The 18,302-nt window shown below is 40.1% G+C and overlaps 1 protein-coding gene across 3 annotated transcripts in view; it reads left to right on the top strand.

Annotated features, from left to right (window-relative positions):
• The first annotated feature begins 8,111 nt into the window (after positions 1-8,111).
• LOC103707132 (probable magnesium transporter NIPA2) overlaps positions 8,112-18,302 on the top strand; it is a 36,862-nt gene continuing 26,671 nt past the window's right edge. For all 3 annotated transcript variants that reach the window (XM_039131051.1, XM_039131052.1, XM_039131053.1), the window contains exons 1-3: positions 8,112-8,316; positions 8,421-8,586; positions 8,814-8,870. In XM_039131051.1, the coding sequence (XP_038986979.1) occupies positions 8,460-8,586; positions 8,814-8,870 (184 nt within the window). In that variant the 5' untranslated portion in view covers positions 8,112-8,316; positions 8,421-8,459. The remainder of the gene's footprint in view (positions 8,317-8,420; positions 8,587-8,813; positions 8,871-18,302) is intronic.

Raw genomic sequence — 18,302 nt, 5'->3', positions numbered from 1 at the left:
CCAAAGGTTAACTATTTTCATGTTTTCGGATGTAGGTGTTTTGTACATAATAATGGGAAAGATAATCTAGGAAAATTTGATCCAAAATCTGATGAAGGAATATTCCTAGGTTATTCTACAACTAGTAAAGCCTATAGAATCTTTAATAAAAGAACCCTAGTTATAGAAGAATCTATACATGTTGTTTTTGATGACTCTAGTGACATCTCATCTAGTAAGAAGGTTAATTTTGATGATGATATTGAAATACTTGAAGAAAAGATAGATGAGATGGGATTACAAGATGATAATCAAAAGTTGATTGAAGGAGAATCATCAAACCAAGAGCCTATAGTGGATCATGGGCTAACTAAAGCTTGGAGGTATGCTCATGGGCATCCTAAGGAACTAATTCTAGATGATCCATCCCAACCCGTTAGGACTAGAGCATCCCTTAGAAATTTGAATAACCATCTAGCTTTTGTTTCACACTTTGAGCCCAAACATATAGAAGAAGCCGAAAATGATGTAAATTGGATAAATGCAATGCAAGAAGAACTAAACCAATTTACTAGAAATAAAGTGTGGGATCTAGTAGAGAGACCTTCTGAATATCCAATTATAGGTACAAAATGGATATATAAAAATAAGCTAGATGAAAATGAAATTGTTATAAGGAATAAGGCTAGACTAGTAGCAAAGGGTTATAATCAAGAAGAAGGTATAGACTTTGATGAAACCTTTGCTCCCGTAGCTAGACTTGAGGCTATTAGACTATTATTAGCATATGCATGCTCTAAGGACTTCAAGCTATATCAAATGGATGTAAAAAGTGCTTTTCTAAATGGGTTTATTAATGAGGAGGTATATGTGGAACAACCTCCTGGTTTTGAAAATCATCAATACCCCAATCATGTGTATAAACTGAACAAAGCACTTTATGGTCTAAAACAAGCACCTAGAGCATGGTATGAGAGACTTAGTAAATTTCTATTAGAACATGGATTCTCTAGGGGAAATGTAGATACAACATTATTTCTGAAAAAGAAAAATAAGGATATGTTATTAGTACAGATTTATGTTGATGATATCATTTTCGGTGCTACTAACAATCGCCTCTGCGAGGAATTTGCTGATTTGATGCAGAGTGAGTTTGAGATGAGCATGATGGGGGAGCTGAACTACTTCCTCGGGCTTCAAATCAAACAATCTGAAGGAGGCATCTTCATCAATCAAGCCAAATATATCAAGGAGATGCTCAAGAAGTTCGATATGGAGAGAAACAAGTCAATCAGCACCCCCATGAGCTCATCGTGTAAGTTAGACCAAGATGAATCAGGTAAATCTGTAGATCAAAAACTTTATAGAGGTATGATAGGTTCTTTACTGTATCTTACTGCAAGTAGGCCTGATATTATGTTTAGTGTGTGCATGTGTGCTAGATATCAGGCTAATCCTAAAGAATCACACCTAGCTGCAGTTAAGAGAATCTTTAAATACTTAATAGGAATTAAGAACATAGGGCTGTGGTACTCTAAAGAATCTAGCCTAAACTTAATAGGGTACACAGATTCAGACTTCGCTGGATGTAAGCTTGATAGAAAAAGTACCAGCGGGTCTTGTCAATTTCTAGGAGAAAACCTAATCTCATGGTTTAGCAAGAAACAAAACTCGGTTGCATTATCCACTGCAGAAGCTGAATATGTTGCAGCCGGGAGTTGTTGTGCTCAAATCTTGTGGATTAAACAACAATTAGAAGATTATGGCATTAAACAAGATAAAATCCCCATTAATTGTGATAATACAAGTGCCATAAACCTAACTAAAAATCCAATTCAACACTCAAGAACTAAACACATTGAGATAAGACATCACTTCATAAGAGATCATGTATTGAATGGTGATGTGACTCTCCAATTTGTTTGTACTGATGATCAATTAGCAGATATTTTCACAAAACCCCTAAGTGAAGAGAGGTTCAGTGTACTTAGAAGGGGATTAGGAGTGATTGACCCATCCTAGTGGGAGTTTCCACTAGATTAATTGATTTTGATGGTTAAAATGAGGTTAAAATAGAGTTTCTATTCAATGATCATCAAATCAGATCCCAACTAGGTGATTTTCCCTCATTTGGCACGGTTATAGCATGATTTTTAAGTGCGTGCCAAGGTTAGAGACGACTCGAGTAAGTTTCAGAGCCGGCTCCTAAGGGGGAGTCGACTCGCAAAGTTGGCAGCTGAGGGGGAGTCGACTCGCACATTGTCGGGAGTCGACTCGAAGTCTACAGGCGCATAAGGAGAGTCGACTCGCGCATTTTCTGGAGTCGACTCGAGGTCGAGTCGACTCGCGACTCAGGGGAGTCGACTCGCAGTCGGGATCCGACTTTTTAACCCTAGGTTTGTCGTTTCGCAAACACTTTTTCTCAAGCCGCCACTGTTCACAAAGCCCTAGAGCCGACTCCTAGGTCATCCTCGATCGTCTCCAAGCCCTTTTCCCGCCGATTCTTCGCCGGACATTGAGTTTCCGTCCGTTCCTAGGTCTTTTCAAGTCAGTCCCGAGCTTCCTCTATCGATCCTTCTTCGTTCTCTAGGTTTTCATCTCGTTTAGGTCAAGATGCCTCGCAAGGGAGTTGTTAGAAAGAGGTCCCGTCCCGTGGCCGGTCCCGAGCGGCGCTCCAAGGCGCGGCACGATCCCGCGAGGCAACCTCCTCCGGATCGTTTCCCGCCTAGGGTGGTTCATGTTAGGCCGTTGGCCGGGAAGGCCGTCACCTCCGGGAGGTATGTCACTTTCGACTATCTCTCCCGGGAAGGATTCACCATAGGCGATAGGCTTAGAGCCCAGGGTCTAGAGTACTTCCTCACCTTGGACCTTCCCACCTATCCTGGCCTAGTTCAAGAGTTCTACAGTACCGTCCATCGGAGAGATGGAGGTATTGAGGGCACGGTATTAGGTGTCCCATTGCGTGTCACAGAGGACCTCATTGCCCATATCCTCCACCTTCCATTAGTAGGGGTGGCTCCTGCACATCCTGAGGATAGATTTGAGGCCCTTACGATCGTCTTAGGGCATCCACCTCAGTCTCCCCTAGATGAGGTATCTGCTAGCTCACTTCCTATTGAAGTGAGAATCCTTTTGAGCATTTTGTCCAGGTCCATCTTCCCTAAGACAGGGAGATTTGATTTTGTGAATGAGAGGGACCTAGCTATTATGTCTTACATTCTTCAGGACACCCCGGTCAACTTCCCCAAGCTCATTTATAGGTATATGTGTGAGCCACATCCTCGAGGAGGTCATAGATGATTTTGAGTTGTGTTTTGTCTTCTTTTGTATTGTTCTTGCTTTACCTATTGTATGCTCAAATGTATTCACCTTCATATCAATACAATGAGTAGACATCTTATCTTCATTTCTGTGCCATTTGATGATTGACTGTGCCATTTGTGTCATTGATTGTGTGTGATTACCTCCTTTTTGGTATAATGACAAAAAGGGGGAGAAATGTGTAAGTATAAAATATGTAAAAGGGGAGAAATATTAAAAAATATGTAAAAGAAATCAATGGAAATAAATAAAACGATAAACTCTTAAAAACACACATAAATTTGTTCTAAGTGGATTCGGTACCTCGAGGCTCATTATCTCTCTTTTGGGGCTCCTAATGGAGTAATCTCCAGAATCTATTCAAGGGATATTCGGAGATTAGCTGAATCCTACTCAAGAACAAATTGACAGATTTTCCCTCTAAAAACAAAAATTTTAGTTCAAAAATTTCAAAGCATTAAAAGGAAATTCAGAAAATCAAAACATAGTTGAATGCATATGTTGAGGGGGAGAATCTGAATTTTAATCAAGCTAAAACATTAATATCATATAAGCCAAACAATTGATTGCAGAATATGAAGGCTTATATAATTCCAAATGAAAGGGGGAACTTTAACTCCCAAATTTAATGTTTCACTCCTTTCAAACTTGGATAAATTAAATTATCAGACATTTGAATTCATTTATGGAGTTTATTTCATTATTTACTGAGCAACTCATTTTACATATACTCAAAGTTTTGTCATCATCAAAAAGGGGGAGATTGTGGAGTGATTGATGAAAACCCCGTTTGATTTTGATGAGCTCAAAGCATTGGAGTATATCTTGTGATTACTAATGAATTCAATTGAGTGTTTCAGTGAAAATCCTGTCCAAGTGTCTCTAGACTTGGTTCATAGCATTTTGGATAAGTTAAGAAGTCTGCATGAACCAATGTCTGAGATACGAGTCGACTCCCGAGTTTCACGAGTCGACTCCAAGCGTATCAAGGTCACTGGCACGAGCTCGAGTCGACTCCTGATCAGTACGAGTCGACTCCAACTGAAAACAGACAGAAGGACAGAAGAGCAGTTTTTCAGGTCTGAGATTCGAGTCGACTCCAGTGGAACGCGAGTCGACTCCCAGCGGTACACACAGAAAAAGTCAGAGAGCGTTTTATGGACTCTGAGATTCGAGTCGACTCCAGTGGAACGCGAGTCGACTCCCAGCGGTACACAAAGAAAAAGTCAGAGAGCGTTTTATGGACTCTGAGATTCGAGTCGACTCCCGCAGTACGCGAGTCGACTCCGAGACTGTGCGACCATCGACAGACAGAAGACCATGTTACTGCCTCTGAGATTCGAGTCGACTCACAGACAGCTCGAGTCGACTCCAAGACAAGCTTCACGTCAAAAGGCAGAAGACCAACTTTCGGAAACTGAGAGCCGAGTCGACTCCAAGGAAGTTCGAGTCGACTCCAAGACTGGATGAGCCAAAAGACAGAGAATCGGGAGTTCGGGCTCTGAGATTCGAGTCGACTCCCAGGACAGTCGAGTCGACTCGAGTGGACAAAATTCAAATTTGGATCCACGGACTACAGAGGATGAGCCGACTCCAAAATTGCCAGGTCAGCGCCAGAAGTTGGCGAGTCGACTCCGGGTCAAGACGAGTCGACTCCCAGTCAAGACGACTACTTTAATTCAAACTGGGAACAGTTGCCGAGTCGACTCCGGAAAAGCTCGAGTCGACTCCTGCTACAGCCGAGTCGACTCCTGATCGCGCGAGTCGACTCCAACCCACCAACGGTCACATTGTCAGGCTGCGCAGAGTGTGCAGAACGGCCAGAAAAAGCAGAGTAACGGCTAGTTTCCATGGGGGTTGGCTTAAATAGCCACAGAAGACTGTAGCAAGGTAGAGAACATACATTCCACTCCTAGCATTCAAGTCTTCAAGCTCTCTAAGTGCTCTTCAACGAGAAAAAGGGAAGATCTGCATTTACTGCTCCACCAACATCTTCCCAGCATTCAAAGCTTCCTCCTCCTGCTTTCAAGTCGATCACTCTTTCAAGAGGAGACCGGAGTTCCAGAAGCCACACCTCTTCACCATCTTAAAAGCGTTTGAGGGCTTCTAACTCCTTTACGATTATATTGTTTTAAATCTGCTTTTTGAGAAGCTATCTTCTGTTTTCTTCTATCTCGTGTATTTACTTGATTCAATCGGGGGATTGAATCAAGGGGATTAAGGTTGGTTGGTGAGCCGGTTTAAAACCAACGAGTGTAAGGGTTTGATTGTGAGCCCGGAAAAACAATCGGGGTTGGTTCTAGTCGGTGAGCCTGGGAAAACCGACCGAGTTCGTTGTGAGCTCGTAAAACAACAAGTTCGGTTGTGAGCTTGCAAAACAACCGGCTGTAATCCAAGGGGGTTATAGTGAAATTCCCAAGTGAGACTTGGGGAGTGGACGTAGGAGCAAGGGTTAGCTCCGAACCACTATAAAACTTTGTGTTTGTAGTGCATTGTCTCTTATCTTCTTCCCCACACATTACTCACAGCACTTAGCTTTAATTAAATAACTGGCTATAGTATTTAGTTAATCATCCACAAAGTTTTAATTAGCTAAGTTAATTTAAAAACCCAATTCACCCCCCCTTTTGGGTTGTCTATCTGGGCAACACGACATCCACAATTTCCCAATCATGTGTGTTGATTGCACAAGGCATTATATGGTCTTAAACAAGCCCCTCGGGCTTGGTTTTTCAGGTTGAGTAATCGTCTCTTGGCACTTGGCTTTATTGCTTCAAAAGCTGATTCTTCACTATTTATCATGCGGCAACAGTCACTAGTAATATTTTTCCTAATTTATGTGGATGATATCATAGTCACTGGTTGAAATGCTACAAGTGTTAATTCTATTATATGGCTTCTCAATGCTGACTTTGCTGTTAAGGATCTTGGACAGCTAAACTATTTCTTAGGCATTGAAGCACTTCATGTTTCTGAAGGACTGTTCCTTACACAAAGAAAGTATATTGCCGATCTTCTTTGTCGAAGTCATATGGACAAAGCTAAGCCATCTCCATCACCAATGTCCACTACTTGCTCTCTATCAACTTATAGTGGAGTACAGTTTGACAATCCAACATTATATCGAAGTGTTGTTGGTGGACTACAGTACTTAGCCTTCACTCGTCCTGATATTGCCTTCTCAGTTAATCGGGTATGTCAATTCATGCACAACCCACTACTTCCTCATTAGCAGGCTGTGAAACACATCTTGCGTTATTTGAAGCACACCATATCTCATGGCCTTCTCATTGCCAAAGACTCGTCACCAAATTTACATGCCTTCTCCGATGCGGACTGGGCTGGCGACACCGATGATAGACGCTCCACAAGTGCCTACTGTATTTTTCTTGGTAAGAATTTAATCTCCTGGAGTTCCAAGAAACAAAACACGGTTGCACGTAGCAGCACAGAAGCTGAATATCGTTCTGTTGCAAATGCCACTGCCGAATTGCGATGGATTCAATCTCTACTTCATGAACTTGGTTTCTTGGGGTCCAAAACTCCCACACTTTGGTGTGATAACATCGGAGCAACCTATATTTGCTCTAATCCAGTTTTTCATGCTAGAACAAAGCATGTAGAGATTGACTTTCATTTTGTTCGTGATAGAGTTGCCAAAAATCAACTACATGTTCGCTTTCTCTCGAGCAAAGATCAACTAGCTGATGCTCTCACAAAGCTTCTATCCATTACTCGGTTCAATATGTTGTGCGCCAATCTTAACGTCCGCTCACTTCCGTTCAGATTGTAGGGGCGTATTGAGGAGAAGATGAGTTCTGTGGAGAATACCAAGTCAAAGGATATCAGTCCAGCCAGAAGAATTGAAATGATTGTAGTGCTAACAAATAATTGTTAACATAACAAAACTTGTTGTAGAGTTTGTTTAGATAACAAACTCTATTGTAAACAATATTATATATGTGCATTTAATCAATGAAGAGCTGTGTGGTTGAAACCAATTAAACATCAAGTTTTCTCTCTCTTTCTTTAAGTGGAGATAGTGTTCTTCACACCCACTCTTATCAATTAAAAAAAAGCCAATTAAGCAATGATAACTCCAATTACAGGCATCACCTTGGATGACTCTTGAATTTAGTTGCGGTATCAGTAATGAAGATTTGACTCTACGATATTATCCATATGGAATCATGACCAAGTTTAAGTAGACTCTGGTCAATTTACTACACTTTTATCTCCAAAAGTATTGTTACTCACATGGCCCTCCAAAGTCTCACAAGAAATTTGTGTGAGCGGATGCCATCGCAATCAATTCCCTTCTCCATGCCAATTTAAAGTAGCCCTATGAAAAAAAAATAAAAAATCCCAAAACCGAATGGGCACATCTGGACCGTAATTGAAACCGAATCCTCTAATAAAATCTTCCTTCATAATTCCCAACAGACTAGCTGTTTCAAAATTTCTTATTGACACTGCGTTCAGATGTCCCAATAGTACAACTTACCTATCATCCTCCTCAGCAAAATCCACCCACTCTCTCCGTGATTTGTCTACTAAATCTCGTCAACGAGGCATGGACCACGATAACGAAAGCAACTCCCAAGCCTCCCCAGAACCAGCTTCTCCATGCTCCCATTTCCGGAAACACAATATGGTGTCGAGACCACACATGGTAAACCACTGTATAATCCAATCTGATCGGTGAAATTTAGATCCAACGGTCAAGGAAATTAGCTGATTCCCCCCTACCCCCCGTAGCAGCTGTGTCGTGTATTTAGCACGGTGATGGGACCGGGGGACGCGGAGGCCCATCGTCTTAAATCGTGTACGCCCGGGACTCGCCCCCCATGTAACGGCAATGCCGTTGCCTCCTCTTCCTCCCTATCTCCTCCTCGTCGCCGAGCTCGGATATCCTCAGCCCGCCGCCGTCGCCTCCGTCGCTTTCTGACGATCCTTCTCTCGAGTCCGGCCTTCTCATTGAAAACTTGAGAACGCTCCGAATCTGAGCAATCCGAGGTCTTGGCTCGCGTTTAATGTGGAAAGAAACTGAGAAGAGATATGGGTTGCTATTTTTGGTTGGTTGCTTTCTTATTTTGTTTATTTTTTGGTTTGGCGTTTAGGGATTGGGTTTCGGAGGATTTAGCTTGGATTTTTCAGCCATGGTGATGTCTCTCGACAACATTCGGGGCTTGGTCTTGGCCCTCTCCTCGAGTGCTTTTATTGGATCGAGCTTTATTTTTAAGAAGAAAGGGTTGAAGAAGGCCGGGGCTACTGGAGTCAGAGCAGGTTGGGTCTCTTTTCTTGGCCGTTTATTTTTTAAATTTCTTTGTTTTTTTTCCATATCTCTGTTGTTGATCTAGACGTGTATTTTTGGTGGTCTGATACGGGATACGAATCCATATGGAGGTTAAAAATTTGATTTTTATGAAGTGTGGTCTGTTGCAATGAGCTTGAAGAACGAGAGATTTGGCGAGATGTACGGTTGTTCTGAACTGCAATTTGTTGTTTTTCAGGATCTGGAGGGTACTCATACTTGTATGAACCTCTATGGTGGTTTGGAATGATCACTAGTAAGTATTTTTTTTGGAACTTGACCGCTCTCCACCACACTTGGCAATATAAGATGGTTGTGTTATGGACCCTTCGTTTCTTTCTTGTTCTGTTATGTGCATTTGGATTGAAGCTTATATTGTTTCGTGTATTAGTTGTGGCTGAGATTCCAGCGAATTAAATGCCTCCCAGTCCTAAGTGAGTGTATGAGATGACAATAAAGTTATAGTTACACAAAATAGTCTACATTTTTCTTGTTTTAGTTGCAATAAGGATATCTACATTATTTGCTATGTTTTTGGAGGTTGTTATGTTGATGACACAGGTTTGAATAACTTAGATTGGTGGCTTTTGGATGGCTTATTTGATGTGTCTTATAAGATCATCCCCTTTGATGGGATGGATACTTTCTCTCTCTCATGAGGAATAACTCTTGCAAATTTTTGTTCATAGTCAAGCCAGATTATATTTCTATTCTTCATTATCTGATGGGACACTGGGAGGTGCAAAACTTTTCATGCCTCTGGAAGCTCAGTTTATTCTAAAGATTAGGATACCACATAAGGTTCTCATATGTTGTGTGAAATTCACCACTTGTCATTTTTTAGTGGCACTTAAATTTACAAGACTAGTGCGTCAGGGATGGTTTGGTCATAGTGCTTCTTCATAGATTTATCTTGGGTGCCAAATTGTTTGAATGATGAATAAACGTAAGGTAATTTAACTGTTTGCAACTATTTTGATGCTTGATTTACTCTTTTATCTAGAACCATGAGAAAAAAAGATTTACCCCCCTTTGGGCCATTAGACAAATTGAGCTTGCAAGCTATTGATTTGATTCTTTAGGAATTTCACTTTACTTTAGGAAACCCCTCCAGTCTGTTTATATGGCTGAAGCCTGATGTAAATCATGCCCCACCTAAAAGTGCATCTAAGTATGATGTTTCTTTTGAATTTGTGTTGCATCAATGTTCTTTAAAACAAGAAATACAAACTGTTTTCTGCAATTTCATATCCAAATATAAGCATCTGTAAAAAAACTAAAAGAAAAATATTAGAAAGCATCACTACCGATTATTCTCCATGATCTACCTCATAAGTAATTATCTGAGTTAATGAATGAACAAGAGGGTTCTTGCTAGCACTCACATAGAAGACTTCTGACTACCCTTTTGATTGTTGGCTTATGATACACCAATGTTAAGTCTTCGAGCAACACTTAACCATGTCTATTTGGCTATCTGATTGAGGGTACGTTCATGATCTTGTTCTTTTTGACAAAAGAATTCCTTCCAACAGGTGCTTATGGAGGTAACATTTAATTGAACAGGTTACACACATTAAATCTCAAGGCATGCTTAGTGATTCCTATGCAATTTGAGCTGCACTGTACAGGTGACTACTTGTAAGCAATGGGTGTAGTTTTATAGGTTTTAACTACCACCACAGTAGCGTTTGTCCCATGCAGTAGTGGGTATACGCGTACAAATACTTGGAGACAAGAGAAGGTTCAGGAAAATACATCCTTACTAATTCTCTAGCAGATGTTCCGTTCTTCAACATTGTGCTTGTTGTCTCCCATCATTTGCTTCCGAGAAAATGGTCTCGAAGTACACTTTAAACAGCCTTGGCTTCTACAATTAGTTGGCCTTGCAGATGACTTTGCATTTGCATCCCACCAATTCATCATTGAACATATGCTTCCTGTACAGCTGCTTCCAAATTGCTAAATGGTTCTGGCCTCTTCAAGTTTAAAGATGCTCTGACTGCTGCATAGGAAATAACAAATGTTGATACTACTAGTACAGAGCTTTGTTGGCCTGAATAGATATTGAAATATCAATATCATAAATAGGATTTTCAGTTGTCACTGCTGATTGCACATAGTATTGCCATCCTCTTCAATATATTCATGACTCCATATTTTTTCTACATGGAGCCTTACGAGTGAAGGCCACTGGTTGAACATCCCATAAGACTGCTCGGTTCCTAACACTTGAGATGCCACGTTTAATCATGAATGTCTTTTGATACATTAGGGAGACTCAAGGTAGTACAAGTGATTCTGTGAGTGGCCATCACCTTCTACACCCTCATCATAGTCCTTAATAGGCTATGAGAGGTGCACTGGTTTTTCCATAGTTTCCTTCAGTTTTCCTATATTATTAGGGCAGAAGCCTTTACAATGAACATACCATCCAGGAATAGTTCAACATTCTTCTCACCTTTAGAAATCCATGGCCAGCCCATCCTATTATCCAAAGAAATACCAAGGTCATTTAGCAGAGTTTATGACATCCCGAATTTTTAAGATTACATATACATGAGAAGAATGTTCTATTTAAAACAATCTATTATTAAGAAAACAAGGATGAACTGCCTCGAAGCATGAAAGACATTATTCATAAGTTTTAAGATGGTTTCTTCAATTTGAAAGACAAAGGCAAGAACTCATGATGCCCATCATGCTAACCTGGGCTGCTTTAGGAGTACTTGATATCAAGACTTATGAATAAATACTTTAAGCTGCCTTATATATCTCATCCAGCAACTGCTTTATAATGAATGAGTTTTAGTAATTGAAACAGCTAATTTCACAATTGGGTTTAACCTTTCTAAAAAAAAAGGGTTAGAAAAATCATAGAAGTAAAGAAGGGTTTGAATCCTTTCCTAATCATGCTATAGGAAATTTGTCTAATAGTGGTGCTTCATGAATGTATCAGATAGGACTTGGTATTGCTCCTGGTCTCCATATGATACAGCCATGCACATGCTTTTAAAATGGAGTAGGAGAGACTAAAGTTGATCACATCTGAATTTAATTTATTTATTCCTGCCATATACCTAAGCTGTAGAACATTCTTAGGCCTTGGGATATGGAGAATCTGGTGCCTACTTTAAACTAATTGACATCTATAAAAGTCACTATGGAAGGATAACTTAAAACAACTCACGGTGTAATATGCTGAAGTGAAACAGGGAGAAGCTTCTAGGAACAAGTGATGATTGAGGTTAGGTTTTTGTGGCAGATTTGAGAATAGTTTCATATCTCAATTCTAATATTCTATAAAAAGGAGACAGTACAGGGAAAAGAGGAGATTTTTTATCCTTTCAAACTATATGCAAGTGATCATGCATCCAACAAATTCTGAAGCAATAACAATAAAAAGCAGTGGTAAGGGCTCGTCCGAAGGACTATTTTAAGGGAAGGTGATGGATTTTTGGGCCCTATCCTAGTCGAAGCAGATATGGAAAACAAGCTTATTTCTATAGGATGAGCTGAAGCACAATAGAAGTGACCGATGTTAGCATATTTTTAGCATGCTTGGTTGCATAGATGCAGATTTATTTTCAACTTTTAAGCCTTTAATTGCTGTTTTAAGGCTTTTATTTTTTCTATTTTGGAGTGTATTTTATTTATATGGTAGAGATTAAGCTATAAAATCTCTAGATTGAAAGGCTTATAAAAATGTATCATGTGCCCATGTAAGGTCCCACATCATCATAAGGTTAAAAGTCTGTGTCTCTTATTGGTCTAGCCACAAGGAAAAAGAGAGAAAAGAAATAGAGACACGTGGACGAATTCCCTATTTGTCTCAGGTATCTTTATGGATCCACATGCCATCTCCTTTCTCATTCTAGGCAACGTGGGTGGTGAACTACTATTAAGGTCATTTTGAGAGTTAAAATTAAGGTTTTGGATGAGTGGTTTGTTGTTTAAATTATGATTGTATAACAACAAGAAATGATAATTGTTGGATAGATTTGATGTCTTGTTCCTCTCCACTACACATCAAAGAGCCCATTCTTCTCTTATCTATCATTTTTTCTCTTCTTCATTTGTATTTTCATATTTTTTCCTTTGTGATACATGAAAATGACAACATGGGCCTTCCTTATCATTTTAGCCTCATCGAGCCAAACTGTCAGTATAGGAGCGCCTAAAGATCCCCACACATGCACATAAGGGCATACAATGTTAGAACCTCGGGCTAAGCCTAAATAATGCATATAGTTATCTAATCAAAAATAGAAAATATGAAAGAAGGCAACCATGGTGCAAGATGTCAACATTTTGCACCCCAAAGCATTCCTTTTGCTTCAAGCTCTCCATTGATTACTAGTGCCAGAGATGAAGACAAGATTTGCTTCAAACAAATTCATGAGAGTGAGATATTGATGTCTTGCACATTGATTGACATCTACCTTCTATTAAGAAGGAGATCCAAAAACTTTACTGTAGTCTCAGCTTCAGACTAAAGCATGCAGACAGCTTAGTTATGAAATCAACAGTTGCAGCAAGCAGTTCCTTTCCTTACATGAGGACGGTAGGTGGTGCTTTGGAGATGAGAGGAAGGCTTTTGGCTGTAGAGATAGAGACATTCAAGTTTGGTTTTTGGCAGGTTGCTTAGGCTTAGATAAATTCCCTCTTCTTTCTAAGATTCGGAATTCTTTCACTTTTACTCGCAACTTGTGGAACTGTGATGAATTAAGTAAGAATTTCATGCTAGGGCTTGAGAATGTACATCTAGGTGCTTTTCTAGTTATTGGTTAGACCCTTGACTTTGCGAGGGCCCGAGGTCCCCGCCTTCTTTTCTTGAAGGTCAAGTATTCTTCCTTCACCTACTTACTAAAGCATTTAGTCTCACCGCTAGTAGCCATGCTACCTTCTTCAATGAATCCGCGGTGCCAACTCCAAGAAACCCTCCATGCATTACAATAACCGATCAAGTCACATTCGTCATGCCTCCTCGAGCATAGATTATTGCACTACTTGGTTGCTTTGGGCAAGGGAATTACTTGAGAATTCTGATGGGGGAAATCATGGACAATCACTTCCAATTGAAGCCAAAGAAAGTCCAAGATCGTTGGTACAGACACAACAAAAAACAATAGGATTCCTACCTAAACTATACATGGCCGAGAAAGGCCCAAAATCCAACAATCTTGCTAGAGAACAAGGAAATCAAAGGTTACTCAACCTAAATGGCTGGGGGCTGAGATAATGATCTCCCTAAAGCCTCTCTCTAATGGAATTTTTAGAGTAAGGTTGGCCGAGCTGGTACTGATGGTCGTACTAGTCGGTCACTGGTTTGGTATGGTACATGTCCTTCTTGTGCCGTTCTGGTACTGAATTAGGAAGAGGAAGAGGGAGAGGGAGAAGGAGAGAGAGAAAGAGAGAGGGATATGGAGAGGGAGAGGGAGAGGGAAGGTTGGCCGAGCTGACACTGATGGTTGTACTAGTCAGTGACTAGTTCGGTATGGTATAGGTCCTTCTCGTGCCGTTCTGGAATACACCGAATCAGGGAGAGGAAGGGGGAGAGGGAGAAGAAGACAGAGAAAGAGAGAGGGATAGAGAGAGGGGGAGGGAGGGAGGGCGGCCGGTACCATCGTGGTTTGAGGAGAGTGGCGGCCACAGGGGGAGAGGGCTTTGGTTCATTGTGGAGAGTGGCTTTTCGGCAATGGAAGGCAACTAGAAGGGGGATGATAGGGCCTTCATTGATAGATTGAGATGCGGTGCACAGGTGACGGGTAGAGATTGGAACCCTAGAAGTGAGAGAGAGGGAGGAAGGAGGGAGGTGGGGAGATAGAGAGAGGGAGGGAGAGCAGTTGGATCGTTGTGGAGATCGGAACCCTAGGACAGAGAGAGATCAAGAGAGATTTTCTCGAGACTTCGAGCCTAGGGTGGATCGGGGTTTTGTTAAGGTTGAACCATTCAGATCAGTCGAGCCATTCTAGTTCTCGATTGATTTGGTTTAGTATGGACCAAACTGCCTGGTTCAGCAACCTTATTTTAGAGAGCGATTAGGTGCCAAGAAGCCTCCAACAATATTTATTCTTATCTTTCTTGTACACTCTTTTCTTTACCTTGCACCTCCAATTACTCTTTTGTTGATGTCTCTTGTTAAAAGAGCAAGAATCAATTATAATTTTTCATCTACAAGGTAACTCAATTCTGGTAGTCCTATTCTATATTAGGCAACAATAGTTATTAATTACCTAGACAATTTTAGGCACTGACCTGCTTGAAAGGATAATATTTAAGCAGGGAAGCAGTAAGATAGTTAATTAATTAATATAAATAATATATTCTATCATATAGATTCCTAAGTTATTAGACAATAGTAGTCAAAAACTCAAGAGGGAGCTTTAACAATTAATATCATGGGAGAATACAATGCATGTCCACCTAGATAATATGATTATTCCATGAAAATATGCCTAAACATACCATCAATCTATCAAACATTCAACAAGGAAAGTTGTATTGATGTTTCAGTAGGTGCGACGTTGTTGTTAAAATATTACAATTCAAAATCGGGATCTCATTATCTAGATCAAATTGACCCTAAATGATCTGGATCTCATCTTTGGATTAGGATTGATTAGGAAAATAGGATTTGGATCCATATTATGAATTATACAGTCCCTTGGGTCATAAGATCTGATTTGATTATGCTGTTTAGATATTAAATTGTGTTAGTCCATTTTCTAAATATATTTGTGTATTTGGCATTTTAAATTACTTATTACTAATTACTAATAAGTCTCGAGTAGTAAAGCAGCATTGTTATTAGAGTTTATGGAGTTCAAAATAAGAGGCAGATTTGCATATCTTTTACATGCATAAATTAAAATCTTATCCTTATTTGTTTCATATGACATTCTAAGTAAAATGATATTGAATTGATAGGTAGTTTGTCAATGTCCTGAACCACCAGACACAATGTTTATTTCATTAGACATGCTATATGTGGGCTTATTTTGGTGGAAACTAGATTTCTTGTATGCATGGTTTTCCATTCTTCCTTCATATGCTATATTTGACTCATATATTAATATTTTATTTTTATATATTTAAAAATTATGAAAAAAATATAAACTAATTTATGATTTGTGATCTAATCCATAGTCTGATCTGATCCAATCCACTCTACGATATGAGTTGATCCTGATCTTAACAACATTGGATACAGGTGATTGGTTCAAGAGAGGAGTACGTAATGGATGGTTGTGAACTCATGCTAGTAGGTGTTTAGACTTGACTCTCCATCTAGTGTATTATTTAAAGAGTGTATTTACTTAAAGAATAGTTTGTTTTTATGTGGTAGATGAAATATAAACTCCCATCCTCTATTTTAACACTATTTTTTTTCTCCTTAAAATGAATTCTTGGGAGGATAAAATTGTTTAAAAGGAAGGAAACAATTTATCATTATTTAAAATATATAGAATTAAATTACTAGGCTGCCTTTAACTCATCAGCTAAGGTCATATGAGAGACCCTTGGGTGCTTAGAGACATACTAGGTGCCAACCTAGGCATCTAAGATACAATTTCTCCTAGGGCCTCTAAAAGTGGTAGGTGCCTCGGTGATGGGGCTTCTAAGCACCTAGCGGTGACTGTCTAGTGTCATAGTCCCACACTGACTAACAAAAGGGGTGCCATATGGGTTTATTAGCCTAGGCTAGTCCTCCTCCCAATAGCTTAAGCTTTTGGGTTGTGAGTCCATAACAAGTGGTATCAGAGCTAGGCCTATTCTATGTCACCACTTTTATTAGTCATGTGGGCCCCTCACTAAGGTTTACCAGGGTTGTGGAGGACCCAATAGGTTGAGTAGGACCCAGGCCATGGGTGGGACCTCCTCTCTCGTGTAGGAGCTAACCGTAATGAGGGTGTCACAAGGTTAGATAAGAAAGATTGTCATAGTCCCACATTGACTAATAAAAGAGGTGCCACATAGTTTATTAGCCTGGGCCAGTTCTCCTCCCAACAACTTAAGCTTTTGAGCTGTGAATCCATGATGGGGGTATCAGAGCTAGGTCCATTGTGTGTCACAACCTTTATTAGTCATGTGGGCTCCTCACTAGGGGGTACCAGGGTTGAGGAGGACCAGATAGGGTCGAGGAGGATCTAGGCCATGGGTGGGCCCTCTCTCTCGAGTAAGAGCCAGTCATGATAGGGACATCACGAGATTGAGTGGGGGAGATTGTCATAGTCTTACATTGACTAATTAAAAAGGTGCCACATGAGTTTATTAGGCTAGGCCAGTCCTCCTCCCAACAACTTAAAATTTTTGGGCTGTGAGTCCATGACACTAGGCCGCTAGGTTGCCTCCATTGATGATATTGCCTTGCTTGGAGTCATCATACCAGTCCTTAATTGTCTACTATTCTTTCATTTGTCACATATTGTTCTTAGTATTATACTCAAGGTCTGCAATTTTGGTATTGGGTACCGTATTGGTGCCTTACTGGTTTGGTACGATACGATTGGTATGGTACGGTATGCACCCTATAATGAAATAGCTCTCTAACAATTTTTCTCAATTTTTACCTCAATACACCTAGATATAGGCCGGTACGCACCTTGATACACCTCGATACACCTCGGTACACCCGGTACAAGTCGGTATGCCTCGGTACGGGATGGTATGGGGCTTGTGCTGACTCAAAATGAAGTTTTATACCGGTTTTCTCCTAGTATAGTATGGTACACTCCGTATTGGATGGTACAGGCTAGTTTAGCAGACCATTGTTATATTAAACCTTGCTTATAGAAAGGCCATTTTTTTCTACAAAATAAAATTAGTTGGTTTTATCTTCTTGCTCTTATACCTTTTCCTTCTTCTATTCAACCATTACAAATTCCTTGTTGCACTTCTCCTTTACCTTATCTCAATATTGACCATTCTTGCATTTAATCTCTTTTGTTTCTCTTGTTGATTGCTCAAATTATGCTAATACAAGGAATGCCAAAGTTTGTTAAATTGCAGTCTTTGAAGTTAATTCTCTCCAGCAAATCCTTTCAATTCCTGAGACTAGATAGTTGCTTTTTCTTCAGGTCAACTATACTCTCCCTGGGCAAATCCTTTAATGATTACAATCTCCTGAGTGCAGACTGAGTGTAATTTGAGGTTTAAACAGAACTACCAGCAAATTGAACTTTGGATTTTGCAGCCTAATTTCCTTGCTCCTATATCTTCATCTATGAATTTGTATATAGCAAAGTTTCATCTCTTGGCCATCCTTCAATTTCTATACTCTGTGTCTATAGATTCTGTAATATGGACCCTTCTTGTGGTGTATTTATGTAGTACTTGGTGTGAGCCCTTTTAATATGTAGAATCTACTGTATATAATGCAAAAGCCTTGAATCTGACAACGTGAGGCATGGAGGATTGTCCATGATAAGAAGAATTTATGGTAGCAGGCCCAGCATAACAAATTCTTTTGCTTTTCCCACCTCTACAGCTACCTCCATATGTAATTAGTACAGCGGCTGTAGCCCATTTAGTTAAGTTTTTAATATAAGGAAGAGATGCAAGAAAAGTCACCCCCTTATCAAGTTACATGGATAATTAAATGTTTCTAATGAGGAAAATTCACAGCCATCCATGCTTCCACCCAGGTGCACCAAATGTTCCCAACACTAGTCTGTGCAATACTAAA

The sequence above is a fragment of the Phoenix dactylifera genome, chromosome 10, assembly GCF_009389715.1.
Source record: "Phoenix dactylifera cultivar Barhee BC4 chromosome 10, palm_55x_up_171113_PBpolish2nd_filt_p, whole genome shotgun sequence".
Taxonomy (NCBI): domain Eukaryota; kingdom Viridiplantae; phylum Streptophyta; class Magnoliopsida; order Arecales; family Arecaceae; genus Phoenix; species Phoenix dactylifera.
This window is presented reverse-complemented; position numbering and strand designations above follow the sequence as displayed.